The 26,766-nt window shown below is 39.9% G+C and overlaps 1 protein-coding gene across 1 annotated transcript in view; it reads right to left on the bottom strand.

Annotated features, from left to right (window-relative positions):
• The window catches only part of LOC139728912 (activin receptor type-2A-like), a 64,148-nt gene extending 37,382 nt beyond the window's left edge, over window positions 1–26,766 (bottom strand). Inside the window, exon 1 of the mRNA XM_071639843.1 lies at window positions 26,066–26,766. Within this exon, the coding sequence (XP_071495944.1) occupies window positions 26,066–26,123 (58 nt within the window). The 5' untranslated portion in view covers window positions 26,124–26,766. The remainder of the gene's footprint in view (window positions 1–26,065) is intronic.

The raw sequence follows: 26,766 nt of genomic DNA, 5'->3' as shown, positions 1-26,766 counted from the left end.
AATGTATCAAATGTTCACCTTCCTTGACCTATGTTTAATTGGATGAATAGGAGAGCATGTACTTTAACTTCGACTTTGACCCTTTCATAAGTTTACGCACTTGAGTAATTTTCAAGGTATGGAGAACTAGATATATCGCTACGGCTACTGATATGCCTCCGCCATAATGCATGGTTCTCCCATGGAGCTACCAAAAAGATGGAGTAACAACGGTTGGGGTCCTTTTGAAGTGATGCTCGAAGCCGACTCGTAAAAAGTAATCCTCGCTAAGCCCCCGTGAGCGAGAGCGATGACAGATGAGACAGTGCGTACGCACAATGACGTCATCCGCAGCGCGTTCGCAAACTGGTTCTTACCATGGAGTTACCTAGCTCCATGGTTCCACCATGGAACGTCAATGCATGGGACTACACAAACTGCAACTGCCCCGTCGACTTCGAGCATATTCGATTTAACATGATTCTGAATTAATTATAGCTACAAATAGTGAATCTGCAGTGTAACAAATTGTTTAACATGTCATACCGTCGTTTAGTATGTAAATCACGATATGATACGACCGGCATGTAAACAAACACTGCACTCTCGACACGATCAATAATGGCCGTCATGCTGTCCCGAACAAACACAAAGACAAATAACAGCTGGCTTCACAACGGTATAGATAAAATGTACGCAATTGTACGCAGTCAACACTTACGTAAGATTGTAGTTTCAAATGTCAGCTTTACGGACAGATATTGAAATATGTGGAGAAATGTGAGGGATTTTTATTTAGAATTTTATTCTTAGGGTATGTACTTTACCACAGTCACAAAGCATGACGACAATACACTGTACAGTACCTTCGCTGTTCATGGGCCAATTCAGTTCGTTCAAAGTGCACTGCACTCGGTATCTCCTCTGTTTTGCCTGTGGATATTATGCGCATGCGCGTGGTCTTCAGCAAAGTTTTGCGCAGCCATATGTTGTTGCAAGTCGAGTTTTCGACTCGATACAGCACTATATTGTATGTGCAATGTTGGTGAGTATGACGTCATTTTTGCGGCTCGGAGCATCGTTTGCCAAAGTATCCCCTGCGGGACGAGTTAAGCCGTCCCAGCGAGTGCGGTGCTTTGAAGTCTGTCAGAACTGACCGCTCGTAGTTGGGTTACGTAATATTGGTGGCCTTCGTTGTTACTCCATCTTTTTGGTAGCTCCATGGTTCTCCTAATAGGTCTATAGTACAATGTCTTGACAATGTGTGATGACAGTTTCACACAATTGGCAAAATATTAAAATGACAGGTTTGCCACAAATGTGCTGAATGTTCACTTTCCTAGAACTAGGTTCAATTGGATGAATGATTAAAATGTCAGAGTGCAGGTATTTGGGGGAACTTATGATTTTTACTTGACTTTTGACCCTTTTATAAGTTTATGTATTGAGTAATTTTCAAGGTATTGAGAAAAAGTATAATTTCAGTATCAAATGGGAAAATAGCATTATCTAAACCTGGCCTTTGACCTTTGACCTCACAGTTCCAAAGAGAATCACTGTTAGGTTGAACATGCATAAATATGTAAGGCCAAGTAAAAAAAGAAACCAGTTTCTCGTCCTCGCGCGCATCGATTTTGGCCGCCGCATCGATTTTTTTACTATTTACTATTTTCAAAATGGCGCTGAAAATACCAAGAAATTCATAATTCTCGTCCCAACCCGCTCCCCGCCCGCATCGATTTTCAGTTGCCGCATCGACTTTTTTGATATTTACTATTTTTTCGGCCGCCGAAAAAAAAAAGATCGACAATTCACCTACCAATCGTGACGTCTCATTTCTAATGTTTACGCCTTGCGTCCTGTAGACTGCTGTAGACTGTAGTACAGCTGTAGCTTCTGTGTGTAGTGTGTATGTAATAACGCATGCATTTCACACTGCGAGCTCGGCCGATCGGCAAGAAGGAATGACCCACAAAGCGTCGAACTGCACTGTAGTTGGATGGGCGGCGCGGCGGGCCGGCCTACTGGGCTGTGATGTACAGCGCACTCGGTACGTCGTGAACGCGATAGCGGCAACATTTTTGCGAACAATCGCTGATATTCCACGCATATTTCGCGCGTTGTTCATATTTTTCCCCGTTTCTGATATTTTAAGCGGATGAATTGTACTGTACAAATGCTTGTTAGGATTGTACGGTATCGAGTTTGTGTACATTTTCATGTCATTGTGACTATGTGCATGTGTGTGCAGTGTCAGAAGGTACGGTGCCAGCAGGGAGGTCCACACCTCCCTGGTGCCAGTGCAGTGGCCGTGCCGCACCGTATATCGGCAAAGTGTGCTTGTTTTGTAGCTGTCCAGGGTCCCCTTCCCTGGTCTGTCACGGCGATACATTCTATTTTGAAGAGAAAATGAATGCGCTTTTCCAGCAAATGTAGAATTATTAAATGGGTGTACAGTACGCGCAATAGAAAACGCCCGACGAAAGTGCGTCCAAATTTCGTCCCAACGCTTTTTTCGTTGTTGATTTCGTCGGGGACGTTTTCAACGCTTTTTGCGTCCAGACTTCATGGACGGATTTTGGACGAATTCAACGAATTCAACGAAATCCCCGAACGCTTTTCCGAAGCTGTGGACGCATTCAACGCTTTCAGCGCTTTCAACGCTTTCAACCCTTTACACGCGATCACACACACACAGGAAAGTTAGCTCTAATCGCGAATTGCTAGCTCTTCTTTCGTCGAAGTTCTCTAGGTTTCCCGTCCATTTCTCTCATTTTCTCTCTTTTGCTTTCGTATCATTGTATCCCTTTCTTTTCAGAGTACAATCATACTTTAGAGAGTATTTTTTCTCATTTTTATTAAGTGATTACCGTGTTTGCCACAATTTGGGGTGAGTTTTTGTTCGAGTGTTTGTTGAGTTTTTCGATTGAACGATGTGTCGATTATCTTCGTGTGTGCGAGAATATCGTACCCACTCGTTTGTTTCCGTGTAAGTATTTTTACCGTAAAGTGTCTTCATCGTTCGTCTTCACGCATCGGGTTTTCACCCTAGTTTTCCTCATCGTAGTTTTCCACATCCATTTTTTTTTTTCCGGTGCAAGATACTCTGTGTATTTTCTGCTACGGTAAAATGCCATCGTCGATATTTTTTGTGTATTCATCGTAGTTTTCCACCTCCATTTCATTTTTGTGTGCAAGATGTGTAGCTAGGTCTGCGATGTCTGAATCGTTTACAGATGTGTTTTGTGAGAGTATTAACCACGATGATTTTGAGGATTTTGAGGGTTTCGCGGTGGATGAGATCGACTGGAATGATAGTGATAATGATAATGAATCTACACTATCTAGTGGTGTTGATATAAGAGCTCTTATGATGATGCAATTTATTTCGTGTGACCGACCATCATGACGTTGGCGATGACGAGTACGAAACGAGTAGCCTATACATGTACAATGTAGGCCTGTAATGATCTAAGACGAGAGTGACACTGACGACATGGCCTGGCCCTGGGGGCTGTTTTAGTGTTGCCTGCTGAGTAGGTGTTCCATTCTATCCTTTCAGTTATCTTTCTATCACTTTCTTCTTTTGACCCTGGATGGAAAAAAAACCCTATCTTGCCATGTAAAGACAGAACACATACCATCATGAAATATCATGACATTACTAAAGTAATAAAAGAAATAAGTAAGCGATGAAAATTCTTGTTTGTAAAATCATAAATCAAAGGTGATTTCATATGAACCAGCTCTTTGAAACGTATTTAATTTGCCTATTGATACTTGCTTTGCAAGTATACATTTTCTCTCCCATGGACTTCGTGTCCCCCCCCCCCTTTTTTATGTGCTTTAATGATTATTCTAATTTGTTTTGTCAATATCATCATTATTGCTGTATTAATATTACCATACTTTGATATGGTTAATTGCATTTGTTGATTGACTCTAACTTTCATTTTGTTGCCTCCTCTTGGTACTTGTACAGATCCTTTCTAGGGCTTGCTGTTTGCTCACCCCCCCCCCCCCTTTGCTGTTGCTATTTCACTCTTTACCTTTCTTTGTCTCTCTGTTGTTCCTTATCTTGTTTGATGTTGCCTCCATATTCATCCTTTTCCTTCAATGGTTGCCCCCTGGCCCTCACGACCATTACTAACCTTCCCCTGCCTTTTGTCTGTCCATCCTCCTGCTCTAATCCCCCTCCCTTTACCTGTTGGGCTCCTTGCCCATGACATCCTACCCTCTCCTTTTGTTTTCTTTGTTCCTTGTCCCTTGCCTGTTCCTGACTGTTCTTGTTGTGTGAAGTCGCTTTACATGTGTGTGGTTGCTTTTAGGTATGCCTATTTGCCATTTTGCTTCTGACGAAGATTCTGCTATGATCGAAAACTTAGGTCCCTTTTGACTCTATCCTAAAAACATTCATGTACACTCCCAAAACTTGCTGGGCTAGTAATGAAAACTTCCATTATCTAGCAGGGGAGAGGGAATGCTTTCATTTTCTCAAGAGAGCTTTTGTGTGAGAGAATGCAAAACTTGATTGAGTGTTGCCAAGTTGTTTTCAAACTTCTTCATTTTATTTGATCTTAAGCATAATCACTTTCGTAAGTACATGTACAGTATTACGATTTCTTCTCCCCTGACTGTAATCGGAAAGTTTGCCATAAGGACGATCGCTAATGTGTTTGGATGTGCCGATATGCGAAACACGTGGTTCAGAAGAATGCACCATGTGCTACTTACAGTTGTACTGCCTTAAGGTTACTGCAAGTTGAATGGATCGAATGCGCCATAGGCTTAGTTACGGTAAACAGTTTACGTTCGATGCGAATAATTATTACGTCTTTCAGGATCGAAGAATAATACACACAAAACATGCAAACAAACAAATTCACGAACGAGTGTTGATAACCAAAATTCATATGAAAAGTAATAGGCAGTTTTGATGAGCGTGAAATTTTATCGTCATGATTTTGCCGTTTAATCGGGTGGTGGCTGCATCACATAGGACATCTCAGTGAATTTGTCTAGGCATATGAGACTTTTCATATAAATCTGTGATTGCATTTTTGAGTGATTAATCAATTCCTTTTTACAGTTCGGGAACCAGAACATCAGAACATCTTTGCAATGATTCCTTTAACTCAACTCACCCGCGAGTTCTTGGATCGATATACTACACCAAATGCGCGCATTCTTTCGTCTGGCACCTGGGGTCTGGCACGCACCTGGTTTTGTGGAAATTTCCACAAAGGGAGAGGGTGGGGTTTTTCCAATCCCAAGAGACCGCATTATACACAAGAAGACAATCTCGTCGCTTCTATCATTTTCCGTCACTCGTGTTTTCCCCTTATTCTTTGCTAATAATGAACATTTCGATTGAACTTAACGATGGTTGTTCACACGTGGTTCCTTTTGTTGTGAGGTGTAGGTATTTTCTTTTTTTATCATTCTTGGGAGGGGAAAGAAGAGTAAAAGAGGGAAAACTTATTTAAATAAACGAAGGGCACGTACGCTCAGCATCCACAGCAAGCCGTCTTTTACATCAGCATCGTTGATTATCATCACTTGCACTATCATCAGGCATCACTCGGATAATTTTGTCCTTTTTTTTATAAACATTTAGAAACACGATCACCATCACTCGAGATAAACACGTAGCAGTGGCAGATCCAGAGGGGGCGCATGAGGCGCACGCCCCCTTTATTTATCGTGGAAAAAAAAAAATAGAAGTGAAACCCGGAAGTGGCACCAGAAATATTAGTTGCGCACCTCCCCCCTCCTGTACAGAATTCCTGGATCCGCCCATGCCTGTACGAAAATAAATGTCAACAGACAAAGTATCAACAACCTCCCTGACAACCACATAAACATTACCACAGAGCACACCGAAGCGGCGGGCATCAAACACCCTTCGAAATACTGCAGCAAAGCGCGAAATCGCTGTTACGAAAATGCATGTATATATACACAGTGCGAGGCAATTGAAAGATTACCTTTAAATATTTCAGAATATGAAAGGAACAAATAAAGTGATATGAAACGAAAGAAATCGTACACCAAACGAAAGGTATAACGACCTCCAATAGGCCCTTAGCCGCAGCATATCAATAAACATGACGTAAACCAAAGCACACGGAATATGCGTGTTTCGGATTCCTCCCTTCTATATTTCTTTCCTGAACTATTCCCAATGCCCGAATAAAATAATGACTAGTTTGTTACACTGATTTCTTCTTCTGAGGTAAGGAAGTTCGTTCGTCCGAAAACAAAAGGATTGACACTCCGAAGGTTTGCTAATCGGGCAATGCCCCCCCCCCCCCAAAAAAAAAAAAAACAAACAGCCCACAAAATGCTCGTTAATCAAAACATTGGTTAATAATGTTAAAGACGATAATAATAATAATAATAAAAATAATGATAATAATAATAATAATAATAATAATAATAATAATAATAATAATGATAATAATAATATAACAATAGACAGAAATAAAACAATATATGGCCCCCTATAGCAATTACCCGCAGCATGATTACATTTTCGAATCAACAAACATGGATCGGCACAAGGAATATGCGTGTTTCGGATTCGAAATAACGCCGTAACCATCGGAATAGCGCACCCGTTTTCTTTTTTTTCGGAATAATGAACACCACGGAAATGAATAAATGATTTCAAACTAAGAATCCATCGTAATTCTTGCCTTAAAGATTTTCCTCCCTTCTATATTTTATTCCTGAACTATTCCCAATGCCCGAATAAAATAATGACTATAGTTTGTTACTCTGAAACATGGTGTTGTGAGTCAAGGAAGTCAAGCAAGTCAAGGGAGTCACTCCGAAGGTTTGCTATACCCATCGAACAATGGGGGAAACAAAATAATAGTAATACATTTTATTTTCAAACTAGGTACGAACATCTACAAGGTGTAGGGAATTTGCGTGTTACGGAACATTTTATCACTTTCGCATCAGCGAACTTTACGTGCATTGGGTACTACAAAAATGCCTCCCCCCCCCCCCCCAAAAAAAAAAAAAATGTATATATAATTACACCAACGCTTGAGCATAACAACAAACAAGCAATCGAACAAACAAATAAACAACTTAAGATTTAATCTCATAGCTGCTTTGAATATTTCACGTTCCGTCTGCATGACTGTATATATACTTCTTTTCAGAATTATCTCTCGCTTCCCGCTTCACAACTAGGAAATAAACGATGTCAAACTACAGGTATATAAGAATTAAACTTATTGTCTTACTCTGAATATAAAATTCATTATTTCAAAAGTTCGTTTATCCTTGAATACAACAGACTCGATACTACAGTACTCCGAAGGTTTGCTAATCCGACAATAACGCACCTATCCAATCACAAACATTCGTGCATTTTCGAATTATGAATCATAATTTGACTATCACATTTACGAACATCTATTTTTCGTGTAGGGAAGTCGCGTGTATCTGAATGTTTCATTTTCGTCCTAATGAACCTTATGGGTGCATGGGTACAACGAACATGAACCTCAAACCCCCCCCCCCAAAAAAAAATGAAATAAAAAAAGAAAGAAAGAAAGAGCCAAGTCAAACTAAGAATCAGTCTGCATTAGTCGCTTTGAAAATTCCACGTACCGTCTGAATGATCTCTCTGTCCAATAAAGAAATAAACGATATCAAACTAAGAATTAAACTTATTGTCTTGTTTTGAATATTATTTTTTTTTTTGCTTTTCTGGGGCCCGTTGCATAAAACTTACCATTGAATTTCAATAGTAACTACCGTCAGCATCAATGATTATAAAATTTACCGCTGATTTAAGACTTACCGCATAGAAAGGAGCGGTAAGTCCAGCGGTAAGGGTTTTATGCAACAGGGCCCTGATTCAATAAAAAAAACGGGCAATGTAACGCGCAATTGCTGAAGAAAGAAAATATATTTAATGACCAAATAACCGCGAACAAATCCTTCTAATTTCTTTTTTCCTCTTTTTGGGGGTTAATTTTCTTTCTATACTCAAATGGATTTTACGTACACACAATTTTAGTGAAACCATTTTCTTTTTGGTCGGCATTCTACGATAAGGTTCCTGTGGGTTCCTGTGGGTTCACCCTCGCCAAAATTGCGTGATTTCTCTTAAATACTATGAACCCGAATGATCTCTGATTGGTAATTTAGTCTATTTCATGATCAACAGTTGTTTATTTTCTGCTTGTAAAAAAAAAAACAACACGTGAACAATTAGTAGGCCTTATACTGGGTCTTGTCATGTATCGTACATCTCTGTTTCGTTCAGCCGAGCGAGCCATCACATGGCAATTGCGACGCACATACGGCGCACTCGCCTTTCCCACACGTGCACATTCCCTGGTTACATGCAGCCCGCATACCAACATGTGATGTATCAGGTGACTTACAAATGCAGTGAATAATCTGCTAACGGTGCCATACTTACAGCTAGGGTAAGGGAAACTAAAACTTTTACAAATTGCTTCAATGAAAACGGCATCGATGTATGTATACATGTTACCATTCTTAATAGTATTATGTGAATCAGGTGAATTCCACGCCTGTCTACTGTTCTCATTCCCGACCGCTGTGCTACTACTAGTACTTGTTGAGTCTAATCTTGCAGTGATTCTTGCCGGCTAGCGGCTGTGGATGTGGCCACTACACACACACGTGTGTACTGTATTCCATGTGCGCCTTGGATCACGGACGCTTTTAACGAAATTTGGACGAAACTGCCGAGCTCCGAACACGCATTTTCCGAACGAGCAACGCATTTGCCGAACGAAATTGAGCGGGCGGTCGTGCGTGAAATGCGTCCACAAAGCGTCAGAATCGTTGCTACTGGATCGATAACGAAATTTCGTCCAAATTTCGTCCAAATTTCGTTGCTACTCGATCGATAACGAACTTTCGTTGGAAAACGAAATTGACGGAGGCGTTTCTTATTGCGCGTACTGTATCTACAAAATAAATAACTTTTCCACGGATTCTGGTTTGTCTCGTATTTCTGCGGGATACTTTTCTTCACGATGTAAATTCACGGACACAGCCGTGAGTGGTATCACCTGTATAGTATACTGTTATACAATCATTCATCATCCAAATAATGAGTGATTATCAAATGTCTTTTTAGAACATGAAGAAACATCTTTAAACGTTTAATGCTAGAATGCCATATATCAGTATCATTTTGACATCCATCTGCAATTGTACAAGCCAGTTTCCAGTTGAATGTGCTACAATTGTACTGTGAAGAACTGCAGATATACATATCAGCTGTGTGGACACAAAAAGTCACAATCACCAATAAATAAAGCAGTGTTTTGAATATCATGGAATTTATTTCAGTCGTACATTTGTTGAATGACATGTTTTATACCTGTTTCAATTAATAGCACAATACATCAGAATTGCAAGTACACTGGTATCAGAAAAGCCATTACAACACTAAATACCAGTATTAAGATGGTCATGTTCCCTTGACATCTGTAGTGGAAAGAAAAAGCAAATGTATTTCTGCATGCATGAAGTTTCATTTCAAGTATGGCACATAACCATCTATTTGTTTGAAAATGCACAGAGTGCAGGCAAGACGTACACTTGGGACCTGGTCTCATAACACAACTACCAGAGTGATATTTCATTTCATAAATTGAATATAGAAAATTGTAAAGCCCTTTCTCAGAATTACCGGACGAGAAACACATATTACTTTCATTTTGACGATCCTTGAAAAAATAGTAAGATATCAAATAGTAAGGACCTCCCTCATCGCCTTGCTCAAAAAACCCGGACGAGAAACTACTTTCTTTTTTTACTTGGCCTAAGTTTCATGATGATACCTTGAGTTACTTTCGAGATATGGAGGAAAAAGTGCAATTTAGCACTTTCACTTGACCTTTTACCTTTTGACCTTTGACCTTTTGGCAAGAAACTTCCCCCAAAATATATATTGGGTAATACATGCCATACACCAAGTTTAAAAAAAAAAAACCTTCAGACATATTGCATTTTAAGGAAAGTAGTGATATTTTTAGGAGTTGACCTTGACCTTTGACCCCCCTGACCTTTGACCCATGACCCCCAACTTCCCTAGATAATCACTGCCCATCGGTACAAGCATATATACTAAGTTCAATGAAGATACCTTGAACCATTTGCAAGATATGGAGAAAAACATGAAATTTCACATTTTTTTTCACAAAATAACCTGTGACCTTTGACCTTTGACCCTGTGACCCTAAAATCCACACAAAGTATTATCCCCCAAGGATATACCCTCATACCAAGTTTGATGTAAAACCACCACACGGTTCTTGAGATATCGACAAAAACAAAACGGGACGGACGGACGTACGCACGGACGGACGGACGGACGGACGGACGGACGACCCGAAAACATAATGCCTCCGGCCACTTCGTTGCGGAGGCATAAAAAGTGCAATATCTGTATTGAACAGTAAATTGTTATCATTTTCATCTGGCCTTTGATTCATAAGAGAATCACTGTCAGGCAGAACATACATAAATATGTACTAAGTTTAAAGATTACTTGAGCCGCTTCCGAGATATGGAGAAAGAAGTAAGTTCAGCACTTTCACTTGATCTTTGACCTTTTGACCTTTGACCTTCTTGGCAAAAAAAAAAAATCCCAGAGAATCTCTAGTGGGTTATACATGCATACATTAAGTTAAAAAAAATAATCCTGCTGGCATTGCATAAATGGAAAATAGTAAAATTTTGAAGTATTGCCCTTGACCTTTGACCCCTGACCTTTGACCCCATGAACCCCAAATTCCCTAGATAACTACTGCCAGTCAGTACAGGCATGTATACTTTGTTCCATAAAGATACCTTGAACAATTTCCAAGATACAGAGAAAAAAGTGAAATTTTAACATTTTACTTGACCTTTTGACCTTTGACCTTTTCACCTCATGACCCCAAACTTTCACAAGAGAATCTTAATTGGGTAATACATGTATACACTAAGTTTCAAGAAAATATCTTCAGGCATTGCATAGATATGGGGGAAATAGTGCAATTTTAAGCATTTGACCTTGACCTTTTGACCTTTGACCTTGAGCATGTGCACCCAAAAGTTGATAGGCACAACTTCACCCCCTAATACACATACATGCCAAGTTTCATTAGGATACCTCAAAAGGTTTTGATAGTTAATGCCCTGTCCACAAAATTCATTACGGACGGACGGAAGGACGGACGGACGGACAACCCGAAAACATAATGCCTCGGGCACCACTTCGAGGCGGAGGCATAAAAATGAAGAGTTTTAGGTTCTAGCATTTGAAGAATTTGACTAAGAATGAACATTTTGGTACCAGAAACTACTGATTCAACTCCAGTATACATGTAAACCCAGGCTACAAAGAGTATTTTGGAGGATTTTTCTGCCAAGCACCAAACAGTTTCAAATGCATGGAGTCCTTCAAAAAAGAACAAAAACTAGAAATGTCGCTTTGGCGACTGGTATGCCTCCGCCATAATGCATGATTTTCCCAATAGGTCTAGATAGTACATGTGGACAATGTGTGATTACATTTTCACAAAATTGGCAAAATATTGAAATAACAAGTTTGTCACAAATGTGTTGAATGTTCACCTTCCTTGACCTAGGTTTAATTGGATGAATAGGAGAGCATGTATCTAGGGATTTAAGGACTTTAACTTAACTTTGACCCATTCATACATTTAGGCATTGAGTAATTTTTAAGGTACAGGTGTGGAGAAAAAAGTGCAATTTCTGAATTGAATAGTAAATTGTTACCATTTTCATCTGGCCCTTGACCCTAAAATTCATAAGATAATCACTTTCAGGTAGAACATGCATAATATGTACTAAGTTTCAAGATAACTTGAGCCACTTCCGTGATATGGAGGAAAAAGTTAGTTCAGCACTTTCACTTGATCTTTGACCTTTTGACCTTTGAGGCAAAAAAAAGAAGAAAAAAAAAACTTTCCAGAGAATTTCTATTAGGTTTCACATGCATACACCAAGTGTAAAAAAAAAATAACCCTGCTGGCATTGCATAAATATGAGGGAAATAGTAAAATTTTGAAGTGTTGCACTTGACCTTTGACCCCTGACCTTTGACCCCATGAACCCTACATTCTCTAGATAATCACTTCCAGTCATTACATGTATATATACTATGTTCCATGAAGATACCTTGAACAATTTTCCAAGGTACGGAGAAAAAAAAATAAGTTTTAATATTTTTACTTGACCTTTTGACCTTTGACCTTTGACCTCATGACCCAAACTTTCACCAGAGAATCTTAATTGGGTAATACATGTATACACTAAGTTTCAAGAAAATAAGAAGGCATTCAATAGATATGGTGGAAATAGTGAAATTTTATGTATTTGACCCTGACCTTTTGACCTTTGACCTTTGACCTTTGACCTCATGACCCAAACTTTCACCAGAGAATCTTGATTGGGTAATACATGTATACACTAAGTTTCAAGAAAATATATTCAGGTATTCAATAGATATGGTGGAAATAGTGAAATTTTATGTATTTGACCTTGACCTTTTGACCTTTGACCTTGAGCATGTGCACCCAAAAGTTGATAGGCACAACTTCACCCCCTAATACACATACATGCCAAGTTTCATTAGGATACCTCAACAGGTTTTGATAGTTACCTTGTCCACAAAATTCATTACGGACGGACGGAAGGACGGACGGACGGACGGACGGACAACCCGAAAACATAATGCCTCCGGCACCACTTCGTGGCGGAGGCATAAAAAAAAAAATCACTAATGCAATAACCTACATTGTAGTTTGTTTACACTTGGATACCATCTACTAGTAAAAGAAATGTCATGTGAGTAAAATGTTTTAATTGGGAAGACGTACAATGTGCACAGCATATCAAGAACTGCCTCCAAGGTGGAAATCGAACTTTGATTCTTTTCTTAAGTTTGTCCCCAAGATCTCTGAGCCTGTTGAAAGGAAACAGATTTCAATGTGTCACAGCAGTGCTTTACAGAAGACCTGAAACCGTGTTTGCTCTAGCCTATGTAAATGCCTAATTTCATATCACAAACAAGAAACATGTAGTGTGATATGATAGTAAATTGCCAATTAAGATGCAATATAGAGTGCAAATTTCTGAACAAAACTATTCCCCTCATCAAAATGTGGTACTGTCAACAAAGATAATTTCTGCAACACAACAGCTGACCATCTAAAAATGATTTTAAACTAGAAAAGCATTCTGAGAGCGCAGACCTCCGCCAAGCAGCTACTTTTCACCGATGATCTTGCTCTTCCCAAAGATATTTTTCTCCTCTCCATCGCTGGGGAAAAGCTCTTTGAGCTCTTCCATAGAGATCAGTGATTAATTTTCCACCCATAGGTACATGTACATGCTGAAAAATCGCCTAATTTCCCAATATAGAAGCCTTTATTATGTCATAAACCCTCAGCTGCGCGGTGCGCCTCGCCCTAGCAGAAACTAGAGCACGCACTTTAGTGCGCGTTTGAAAACCTCAAAAATGTGCAGCTTGAACTCCCAAGTTCAATGACCCTACCAGTCAAAATATCAAAAATCCTTCATAAAATCCCCAAAAATTCTTGGATCACTACCAAAATTGTGTTAGTTGTGTCATTCTCAACCTTTCCTGTAAGTTTCATCCAAATCCGTTAACTACTTTTTGAGTTATTTTGCACACGGACAAACAAACAAACAAACTAACTATTTAATAGAAACAAACCAACCAACAAACCAACAAACCAACTGTAACAAAAACATAACCTCCTCCCTTGGCGGAGGAAAAAAAATGTCAAGTTCTAATTGTACAGTACAGCACAGCTACAGTGTACCCAACATACTCCCAAACCAATAATCTGAACTTTTTTCTGTTTTAATCCAACTTGTACTTTCCATAACATGCAGGGAAGAAAACCCTGCTTAATTAGCTGGAAATGGAGAAGGCGTCTCCAGTCTCGCGCCTTGAGAGGTTGCATGTGGCGATATTTCTCAATCATCAAGAAGTGAATCAGCCCCAACAAGCCAGACAGCAGTAAAAAGGAGCGGAACTTCAGGTCTGCCTGCCAAAAGGGAAGGGTCCAATGGGCAGTGGTGTGGTATAAAGTACATGTAAACACACACATACACTGTATATCGCAAGACTGAATAGAAAAGGACATCCAATGACCTCTATACTATGGGCATGTCTCAACTCAGACTCGGACAAGACCGGGTACTTAACATCAACGAAACTGTCAAGCAAACCACATGTTTCCATTCTTCATACCTAAAATCTGACACAATTTCTATATATTGCATGATTTTCACTGGCTTGCATATTCATGAAAAATACCCTTTTCTCTCACTACTAGTAGGGAAAACTGTACAAAGCTATTCAAATCAAATTGCTTTCTTGCTAGCTTTTTTGACTGGTTTAGCTACATTTCGCAAAGGCAAGCCACTGACTACACCCTGGCTGGTACCCATTTCATAGCAAACAATGCCTTTGTAAAATACGGTAGGAGATGACTTTTGCTTTTTAGTTTTAATAGCACTGCACATGTGTAGACCAGTGCCACATGTTTCAAGTAAAACTCCCCTGCACAGCCATTTCCATTTCACCTTCAGAAATTTTATCTTCGCAAATTTCACGAATTGTCTATGAACTGCAAAATAACAATGTTTAGGTGAATAAAAAAATGTGTGAAATTTGCAATGTGCGAAAATACTAAATTACTTTATAAAAAATCAAGCTACATTTGCATGCCGGCGCTGGATCACACACAAGTATATTGTAAATAGTAACTGCTGTACAAGGGTGAACACACGTACGATTGTACATGTGTACGTGTACCTGTACATGCTATCGCAGGTCTAGCAGTAGCATGCTGCGTGAGCCATGACGCAGCGATATCTCAGACATAATAACACATTAATACAGTACATGTACTTTGAATGTAGAAAACATTAACCAAGTGTACGGTACTTGTGAATGTTTACATACAGGGAATCACTGAGTAAAAAACATTCGGTACTAGGGTTGTTGCTTGTTACTCATTTTATTTCCTGAGAAGTGAAGTAATGCTTACTAGACCCCCCGCAACCACAAAATAAACAACACATGAAAATGTCTGACAAGTGGCAATTCAAAAAGATATCTGAGCAAAGAAAAAAAAATTCAGCTCGTACAATAGATGCAAACCGCATGAGGTGATAATGATGTTCTATGACATCACAATACTGATCTCTTCACATGTCTCCCACATCTCACACTTTACTAGCACTCAAACACAAGTCTCAATCAAATATCTCCCTTTTCTTGATTGAAATTAGAAATGTCGCTACAGCGACTGGTTATACCCCCGCCAAACAACATTTCATAAGCTTTGGTCAAAACAACATTTCATAAGCTTTGGTCAAAAAACTGAGGAAGTAGTTAAATCCGCAAGATCTTTCCTTGATCTTCTGCCATTAATATGCCGTTACCATGGCAACGTACTTTCGGGTACTGTCGAAAAATGCGTCTTGCACATCTACAACCAAAGGCACACATCTGTACCAAGTTTCATGGAAATTGGGCAAAAACTGAGGAAGTAGTTTGCAACACAAAATTTTCCATCATTTTGGCTCATAATATGTGAGCTGTTACCATGGCAACATACTTTTTGTCACTGTCAAGAAATGTGTCATGCTGACCTATATCCTAAGACAAACATTCAATATGAATTCCATGAGAATTGGAAGAACACTGATGAAGCAGTTTTGCCATGAAGCATTTTGCCCTATATTTTACCAATAACATGCCGTTACCATGGCAACGCACTTTTTGCCACTGCGGAAATATGTGTCTTGCACATTAACATATTCAGATGAACATCTGTACCTAATTTCATAAAAATTGATCAAAAACTGTGGGAGGAGTTCGCGACGCAAGATTTGTACCCATTTTTGCCCGTAATATGCCGTTACCATGGCAACGTACTTTTGGGTACTGTCATACGTCTTGCACATCTACAACCCAAGGCACACATCTGTGCCAAGTTTTATGGGAATCGGTTGAAAACTGAGGAAGTAGTTCGCGACGCAAGATTTGCAACGGACCGACCGCCCAACCGACCGCCCGACCGTCCGCTGATTCCTATATACCCCCTTCAAACTTCGTTTGGCGGGGGTATAATAAAAGAATAACAAGATACATGTTGTACATTATACAAGTTTTTGTTGAATAGGCTGTACAACTGTATCAAACTGTACCAACAGTGAAATGATATTGCATACCCTATCTGTACTCTATTCATGAAAGAACATCACAATTTTGAAGAGAAACTTGTATAATTTGATTTTTCTTTTCAGCACATAATTAAAATCTACTACTACTGTAGGTTTGCAGGATTCTACTCTTTTCATCAGAGTCAATGCTCGTATAGAGTAGAGTAAAATGACATACAGTACGTTTAGGGATACTTACAATATCTCTCTGTAGGCCGACTTATTTCAAAGGATACAGTAACTCATACTTGTACAATGTAACAGCACATCTATAGCAGAAAGCCTGAATTACATGTAGGCACCTTGCAGATTTTGCATTAGTACCACTACTGTTCACATTCTCACATGCCTACACGTTCGGCAGCTTGTAGACTTCACATCAGTTGCCTGCTACTGTAAAGTTATTTTGATGCCATGTCATTGTCAAGCAGAGAGAAAGTGCAAAACACAATACCATGTACACTGTATGCTCCATTCACAATGCAAGTGCCCAGCGGGCAGCAATGCAATATCAGAATCAAAATATCTTGTGCCTGTGCTGAATGTATATTTGGCACAATTTCTATGCAAAACCTAGCAATGTACCACCAAAACAATTTGTGTCCCATTGAGCTAATTATTAGGCAATGCAAAGACCCTAATCCATACACACAATAATGGTTGAGGTAAGAGACTTGTAACAATCTGTCATTAATTCTGTCCTTCAAAACACAGAGGGTACAATTGCACATTGACATGAATTACAAACTACGCTACTGGTACTTCCGCTAGTGGTTTTGTTTAGATAACAAATACCGGTACCATTAATGTCTCAACTTCTATCTTTTTTTTCTTTTTTCTTTTTCCCCAAGGCTCCTCTTCATCTCATAACTAAATGTACCAGCACCTTTGAGAAGTATGACAGAACCTGGTACTTCAATTTCAAGAGAGGAAATTGAACATTCCAGCACTCAATCTCATGGCACTCACTTGAATAAATCTTTCTTGCAATAATCTTTACGAATCACTATTGCAATCATATTTTTAGTAACCTTTCAGAGGCTTCAATGTAAAAAAAAAAAGAAAAAGAAAAAAGAACTCTTTCAGATGACAGAATATTTTCTTGTGTAATCATGTCTATTGAATTGTGTTTTTTATCTTGTTTCATATTTTGGAAATACATTGTACATGTACAAGCTTACTGGCCAGTCAATCAAACTCACAAAGCACATGCTTTACTAGCGCAGTGCACGCAGATCTTGTTAAATTTCATGCGGTCTGTGGGCGCAAAGTATCGTATGTGCTATGTATGTAGAGTAAAGCTCAGCTCCGCCTCCTCATTCATGTTTTAGAGGTCAAGCCTTTCCGACAGGAAGTGTGCACCCCTCATCACGCAAACCAAGATTTGAAAATATCTTTGAATAAGACCTCCATTTGCTAATCCAGATTCTAGAATCATTATTAGAATAATTTGCTTTCAGATGCAAGAAAAATCTTGATTACAATCGCCATTCTTTTATTACACTGTAGAAATCATAAAAGTGATTACGCAAGAGATTTGGCTATCGTCTGAAAGGGAAAAGAATAGACTGGTACAGTAATCACCATTTGGACAATCAAATTTTCAGTTAATGTCATTAAATGTTAAGTAGGACTCTATTTTATCAAAGTTCAGTGACCTTGCCCGCGCCTCCCCTTCCCACATTAAAAAGTGTTCCAAAGCCTATTCTCTGAAACTGGGAATACAGAGCTGTATATAGGCACCTACGATTGTACATCACACTAGACTGTAAACACCTCAACTATTAACAGCAATATGAATAAATCAGCATTATGTATCATAAGCTGTGTTCCGAAGGTCAATTTTCGGCCTGCTAGCAATGCTCAGTATACAATTGTACGTGTAAAAACAATCAGTGGTATGTGTATTAAAGTCCAGTTTTCATATTTTTTCCCTCTCCAAATAACACTCACAACCAGATGCTTAAATAATAACTGTAGCAGATTCTGTTCCATTTAACAAAACACAGATACAATTTGTAGATGGCATTGTCCAATTAGAGCATTTCTACAATCTCCCAAGGATAAAACATATTGCACGAGTGCACTGTACAATTTGTACATGTGCACATTTCTACAATCATGCTACTGTATAAGCCCTTCAAACTGATTTCATTGTTTGTTATTACTTGCCCATACATTGTAGGACACATACAGCACATTTAGAAAAGCAGAAAAAAAAATGAATTAAATTGAGCTGACAGCCAGTGCTCTTCATTGGCTTGTCCTTTGTGGTATTATATACAAATGCATGGGGGGGGGGGGGGCGGCTGTTAAATAGAGAAACTGAATTTATAAACTTATACTTGTTAAAAGATGATCTCATTAATTACAACATTAGACTACACTGCTCAACTACATGTAACTCAACTGGAAATGAGCTTTGTTTGTGCACATCCCAACATGGAGGACTGACATTGTTTGACAAACAAAAAAATGTCACATTTACCATACGCGTGTGTACACGTACAGTACATTGTAGCTGGATACAGTGTACAATGAGCCACCAAAGAGAGTCACCGATATTGAATACTCTTTTTTATTAAAAGTTTAGGCCTACTGATATAAAATACAAACAAGCTGACTGCATAACTCAACAAAAAAAGGTACAGTAAAACCTGCAAACCATCTTTCACATGATAAAATGCTTTGGCACGTGATGTCATTATGAAGACTACTGAATGCTACCGAAACTTGCATACTGTGGTTGAAAGAGCTCAGCAGTTTTACTGATGAAAGCAATATGAAGGAGCCTTTGGCACTCATGAGAAGTGACAACTGTGCTTTAAAAACCCCATTACTCATCCCCATAATGACTGTCATTCCTACTGGCCAATACACATTGTACAATCACTGTACACACGGCCACTGCACATTGTATATGCCTACATTTGAACGTACAATGTACATATGTGTGCAAATTATGTATAGTCAAGGGGGGAGATGTTCCCCACAGAAGGGTCAGAGTAGGCAGAAGATAAAAGCTGTATGTCCCTGACTCACACAGAAAGCATTAGGACCCACATGAATCTTCCCTCAACTGAATCTGTTTTACAGTGTAGTGTAGATGCCCTCTGCAGAAACTACAGTGACAGCACCAGTGTACAATTTGTACTAAGTATACAGGAACCTGTAGAGTTAAAAACATCATTTCAAACATTCTATCATCTCTGAAGTTCACGGAATCAAACACTATTGAAATACTGTAAAACATGATATATTCGCGGCACGAAATTTTCGTGAATTGGAGCTGACGGCCTTTTTCATGGCAATTGGCATGAAATTTTCGCGAATTGCCACTTGCGTTCAATACATGTAGTGTAAACAAGAAATTTTGCATGCATTTTAATTTTGCGAATCTTGGCGCTCGCGAAATTCGCGAAATTAAAATGCATGCAAACATTCCTCATTTTACAGTGTCCATCAAGGAAATCAAAAGCTACTCTTGGTGACAGGGCATTCTTGTATGCTGCACTGAGATTATGGAATAATCTCCCTTTGTTTGTAAGGCAAGCAGCTACAATTAATGAGTTTAAGGTCAGGTAAAGTCATCTTTTGAACAAAAAATAATGCATTCTATGTTTGAATTATGTATGTTGTGATTATTACTCTGTAATGCACAGTATCAGAGCTACCAAGTCTCACGCATTCTGCGTGAGACTCAAGTATTTAGGGGCCATCTCACGATCCCAAGCATGACACCCATTTTTCTCACGCATCGGGCGAAGTCTGCAACTTGGGCCTATAGTAATGAGCATAGCTCCAAAGATTAAAGTGATAGTTGCAATTGAAGGTATATTTCCATTTTGTCTTTCAAAATAAGTATAAGATAGTCACTTAAGTATGCACCTGATCGCACTATTTATAATAAATAAAGAGCTAAAAATTGAAAAAGCTCCCTACCGTGGGAGGCCACAGGGGGGAAAAACCCCTCCCACACCCTCGCTCACGCGCACATTCGCATGCCGAGATGCCGAGTCATGAAAATCTCACTCATAAAATTTTTTTTGAACTTGGCATCCCTGCAGTATAGTATACTATTATAGTAGCTGCACAATATAAATGTTCTCTATTATTATTATTATGAAAAATAAACCAAACATACTGTACTCTGCAAATCTCAGTGGAATGAGCTGCAGTTTCTATTGTGCAAGTTTCCATATGTACAATGTAGTACAGCAAAACATTTTTTTCAAGCAGTAATGCACTCTGTATTTAAACAGTGTGTAAATTTATTCAACACTGGTACGCACACATGTACATTTGGCGATTAAGAATTTGGATTGGGCAACTTTCAAGGTCATGAACCATTTATAGTTCATTTTGTAATATTTATCTTTATCATTCCATCAGTTTCAATCTGTTCTACAAAAGCTCTTCCCAGAGACTCCAACCCCAAGCACCTTCTGATCTGGAGATTCTCCCGCCTGAAACCCAGCTAGCAAACAGGAGACTCCAACTTGATAGGCGCAAAGCGCACATTACGAGTGCGAAGCGCGAATTTTCTTGCGGCCAGGTTTCATGGCCCTAAGAGGGCCCTGGAAGCTCTAGGGTTCTACAGTAGATGGTATCTCGTGGTATCTAAGGCTTATTTTTCGATACACGATGATACTATTAAAGTAAAATATCATTTCAAGCAGGAGACACTGAGCCAGGGCGGGAGAAATTGAATCTCAAGCAAGAGAACAGGAGATTTTGCAAAAATGGGCTTTTGGCGGGAGATCTCCCGTCGAAAACGGGAGAGTTGGAGTCTCTGTCTTCCAATGTATGCTTGTAATACTAGACTGAGTTCAGGCTGCTAACATTCACAACATCAAAATCAGGGATAGTTCAAAGAGCTTTCAGGGAGATGCGCAATTTGTACCATGCATCAGTGTACAAGCAATAAATGCCCAGTATTTACAGTTCGAATGAGGCTTTTAGTTTTTCACTTGGACACAGAATCATGGAAACTTGCCAACACTGAGTACAATTTATTATGCAGGTATTTTTCACAAGTACACTTTATTTTTTCTGATTGCTTCAATTTCTCTTTTCTCTTGGATCATACCACTGTATCTTATTATCAGTATCTGTACAATAGTAACCTGAAACTGAGAGACTAAAATCAGTCCTTCTCCTTCTCTTTTGTTTCGTTGCCAAGGGATTCCGATTTCAAAATTAAAACGAGTAGTGCAATGTACACGGTACATTGTTAACGCACATACAGTGTACATGTACACATGTACAAGTATACAAATGTGTACATGTACTTCCAAAATGTGCACATCCTGCTTCAACAGATTTGTGACGGACCAATCAAAAATCTTGCCCTGATAAAATAATCTACATTACCAGGTAAACAAAGAACATGAAACAAAATACATTGAAAAAAACATTGTACAGTACTTCAGTGTTGTACAATGTACATGGTCAACTAATGTTTAAATATTTGGCGACTACAATAATTTGAAATGCATATCCACAAATTTTACATGTTAAAATTTGAACTATAAGTATGACCGATTCTTTTTTTATTTTTTTTAATTATTTTTAGGTACAGCTGTACAGAGTACATGTACATGGTACAGAACTTTGTAGGAATGTATTGATTGTTTGTTGTAGAGAGTGCCAATGATCATGAAGTTCACACTTGTGTGTGTGTGTGTGTGTGTGTGTCCCATACAATAGGTGGGACTGTTAAATTTTGATATTATCAACCGGTGCCAGTTTGCACCAGTTGCACAGTTTCTCCACACGATACACATGTGGAGTTTCTACATATGTAGGCCTACATTGTACACCTGTACGTTGTACAATTGTCCAGATGTACAATGTACACTTGTACTTTAGGGAAAGGAGGAGGACTGAGTATAGTAAAACCAGAAATTTTTGTGCACATGAAACTCTCATGAATTTTGAGAGCTAAGACTCACAAAAGTAAAATGCATACAAAATTTGTTGTTATTTTTTCTGTCTTCACAAACCATGTGACAGGGAGAAACAGTTGGGCTTAAAAGTTAAAGCCATTTATACACAGATCAGGCCTACCTGTTTCTGCATCGCAATGCGGAAATAAATATCATTCATCACCATTCATACACACTAATACATACACACAAAATCACTATACCTGTAGCTGCAAATGGAGCACTTTGAATCTCCAGACAGCACATGCCATAATAAACACTAGAGTGTAAACCCTGGACATCTCTTACCCTTTTCAGTAACTCTCTTGACTTGGGCCAGGCCCAAGCTAAGTTGTAAAATTTTGAGTTTATGAATGGGTTGGGCTATAGTGGCCCGCACCAGGCTCAGACTACATGTATTTTGGCCGTGCTGTAAAGTAGCACCAGGCGCGAGTCAGGCTCGGGCCTGACGCCGATTGAAGAGTTTATGAACGATAGCAGTGCCAGGCTTGGGCCAAAATCCCTGGCCATGCCTCTGCCGGAGCGCGCATCCAGTTACCATGGTAGTCATCGCTACATGCAATGTGGCCAAGTTCATGAATCAGTCATCGTAAAAGCAGCACAGCTCTGCTATACTTGTAGTTACTGAACGCAATTTTTACTGCTTAGTATGGGGTAATTTAGCTCGGGCCAAGAGCTGGAAAAAAAATGCATGAGTTACTGAAAGGGATTAAAGAGTACAGACCTACACACACGTAGTATAGCAAGTTGCATGATACATGTTATAATTTTAAAAATCAATGGTTTCTTCACATATCATATGCTACATCTACAAGAGCAAATTATCACAGGAGTTTAAAAAAAAAAATCAAACTGGTGGAGTGAGTTTTACATTGCAATACATTGCATATCACAATATTTTTCATTTTGGCAAGACTTCCTTTAATGTCCCCCTCCCCCTACCTTACCACTTGCCAAATACGAGTGTACACATACATCTTTGCGAAAGTTAACAAGGGTAGGATAGTATAGAGTGTAAAATGTAATGGCAAAATTAATGGGGGGGGGGGGACATAAGGAAGAATTTCTACGGAGCCAACTGGGAAGGTGATATGCTGTATATTGAGTCAACATGGTGGGCTGTCAAGCGCACCCACACAGAGCATTTATAAGCTCTAGCACCAGCAATTTAATAATTAAGTGATTGTTTTCTACTAGTCTCACCTAAATTGCCATCATTTTCTAGTTGTCTACATGAATTCGGACTATCCTCAGCTCCTAAAAGTAAAAACGCGAGTATACATCGTAAATTTGGGGAAATTTAAACGACTAGTCTAGACGAGGATTGTAAGAATCTAGTAGAACTACAATAGGTCAGTCCGGGAAACCCGCTCATGAGGCCTGCTCCCCCATACGAGCACTCCTCCGCCTCATGAGGCCTCCGGAGAGCCTCATGACGCCCCCGGGGAGAGAGACTCATGAAGCTCCCTGTTCACTTTTTATTCATCTCACATCTGACGTATAAATTGTAGCAACTTTGCACAGTGATTTTTTATTACACACACATGTCCACTATCCATGATGAAAAGAAGAAAAAATTCTGTCTGCTTTTTTTACAACAATCAAGTTTTAATCAACCAATGCACAGCAACCCATCAAAACACGGGCGCCAGCAGGTTCGCTCAATGCAAGGCTGCCGCACCTAGCGGCCTGATCCAACTATATATTTGGTGCTTTTTTTCTGCGGCTCTCGCATCTCTTCGCGCACAAAGCAGCCTTGTGAAGCTGAAGTCTGACATCCTTTTACAATAATTCATACGAGAAAACTAAAATCAGTACTAGCCTGATCTTGTGCATATATTCCAAATTACTATTCCACAATGATAGAGTAGGTGGGTACTCCAGTTTGTTAGCAAACAAATCACTTTGTAAGGTATGACAGGTTCACTTTCTTCGTCAATTCCGCCATCTGCTAACCTTTGGGCGCTTTTTCTGGAATCCTGCGACGCGACGTCACATCACATCACAAATCCAGCACATACAGACAGCGCGCAAGCTGTAAGATTTTCAGAGCGAGCTTGCGCAAGCTCGCTCTGAAAATCTCACAGCTTGCATGCTCCTCCGGTGCGTGCACAAGCTCGCTCTGAAAATCTCACAGCTTGCGCGCTGTCTGTATGTGCTGGATCTGGATGCGTGATGTGATGAGACGTCGCGTCGCGGGATGATTCCAGAAAAAGTACCCAAAGGTTTGCCAACGGCAGAATTGACGAAGAAAGTGAACCCGTCATACCTACAAAGTGATTAGTTTGCTAACAAACTGGAGTGCCCACCTACACTGTACTCTATCATTGTGGAATAGTAATTTGGAATATATGCACAAGATCAGGTTAGTACTGATTTTATTTTTCTCATTACAAATTTTTAAAAAAAGATGTCAAACTTCAGCTTCATGAGGCTGATTCATGCGCGGAGAGGTGAGAGCCACAGAAAAAAGCACCAAAGATATATAGTCAGATCAGGCCGCTAGGTGTGGCAGCCTTGCATTGAGTGAACCCACTGGCGCCCATGTTTCGATGGGCCGCTGTGCATCGGTTGATTAAAACTCAATTCATGATTGCTGTAAAAAAAACAGACAGAATTTTTTCTTCTTTTCATCATGGATAGTGGACATGAGTATGTAACAAAAAATCACTGTGCAAAGTTGTGACAATTTATATGTCAGATGTGAGATGAATAAAAAGTGAACGGGGAGCCTCATGATTCTCTCTCCCCGGGGGCATCATGAGGCTCTCCGGAGGCCTCTTGAGGCAGAGGAGTGCTCATACGGGGGCAGGCCTCATGAGCGGGTTTCCCGGAATGAGGTGTACAATTTGTAGGTCTACAACTGTATGTAGTTGCTATCGGGGGTCACCCCCAAAACCCCCGAGAAGCGAGAACCACATATGAAGCACCACACTCTCACGCACAGATCAAAGAAAACACACACAAAACAAATGCAATCGTCGACAGCCGAATCACGGACCATATCGCAGATCGGATCAATATTTTGGACGGTCGCTATCGCCATCGGCAAGCATCATTAATATAACGCTCTTTTTAGAGCGATTTTGCTCTTTCCGTGATTGGCTGCCGGTATTCTGTATAAAATTTACCCAAAGCCAAGAATCTTCTTTTGAAATGTTTTCTGGTCACCATTGTTGTCCACTCCAACTGAGCAGCGTGCGACCATACAAACGTGCATTGCCATCTAGAAGTAGAACGGTATTTGAGAATTGAGAGCCTGAGTCAGGGGCGGGGGCATTTCATGAAGCATTTTGTCCGACAAAGTTGTCGCACAAATTTGCTCTCACTCAGCCAATCAGATGGAAGCTCTTCAGTAGCTTCTAACAGTTTGTCAGACAAAATATCTGACAAAACGCTCATAAAGCATTTTGTCAGATATTTCGTCTGACAAACTGTTAAGAGCTACAGAAATCCTTGCATCTGGATTGGCTCAGCCTGAGAGCAAATTTGTGCGACAAAGTTGTCGGACAAAATGCTTCATGAAATGCCCTCCTTTCAGTAGACTAGTTGGTTGCATGGTTTGAAAAATATCCGACTAAAAACGCTTCATGAAATGCCCCCCTGCCCTGGCCTACCATCCAGGCCATGTACCCATCCCAGTAATATTATTGTTGGCACTCGTAGTGTCGTACTCGAGTCGTAGACTACAACAACAGTCAGTATATGGCAGTAAATTCCCTAGCTGGCCTAAGCTAAGCTACATACTGTGCACGATGCATTCACATTGCACTGTGTGTATTGACCATCGCTTTGAGAATTGCGTGCTGAAGGCCCCTTGATATGAGATTGTTGGAGAGACATCGCATGCAACTCACCAATTAGGCAGAGGCCCCACACCATAAAGAACCGCTTCAAAAGCTCCTCAACGGCCATGTTGCTTGGTTGTGTCTTGTCCCAGAATATATACTATTTGGCCTATTGGTGTGATGTCTTAAATCGTGCTTGAAGCCACTAAAACCAGTGATGGAAACAAAGCAATTCAGCAGCGAAACGCAAATAAATTGGTCCACGCTATTCTCGTTCCCACTGCACTGCAGGGTTCGTCAGCACCCGCACGTCCTCTCATACAGATGCATTGATTTACTGTGTACACAAACAGAGCCTATTTGGTTGAATCGCGAGCCTGAACTCCCTGGTGGAAATATTAACGATGTCACGCTCTAAATTTGTCCATGCGAGATGATATTCCCTGGTAGCTCCAATGTCAAAAACAAATGGTAAATAGTCAGCTGATTAAACTGTCGCTTGTAGTCAGTATCTCTCGCTGGAGCGTTCTTCCACATATCGCTAAATAATCTTGTTGTGGTTTACCTTTTCTAAGCAATTTCACAGTCGGGCATCTGCTGCACACAACAGTTCACACAACTGCTGCTTAGCATGCATTTGCTCTGTGTAGTTTTTGCTAGGGTCCGGTAGTCGTCAGCTGCTGCGTGGACGTCCTCCATACACACACACACGGTACACGTACACACACATCTCCCAATGCTGCCGCGGCTAGGCTGCGTGAACGGCACGA

The sequence above is a fragment of the Diadema antillarum genome, unplaced genomic scaffold (genome assembly GCF_040938485.1).
Source record: "Diadema antillarum isolate AM-2024a unplaced genomic scaffold, OU_Dant_1.0 seq00000205_RagTag, whole genome shotgun sequence".
NCBI lineage: Eukaryota > Metazoa > Echinodermata > Echinoidea > Diadematoida > Diadematidae > Diadema > Diadema antillarum.
This window is presented reverse-complemented; position numbering and strand designations above follow the sequence as displayed.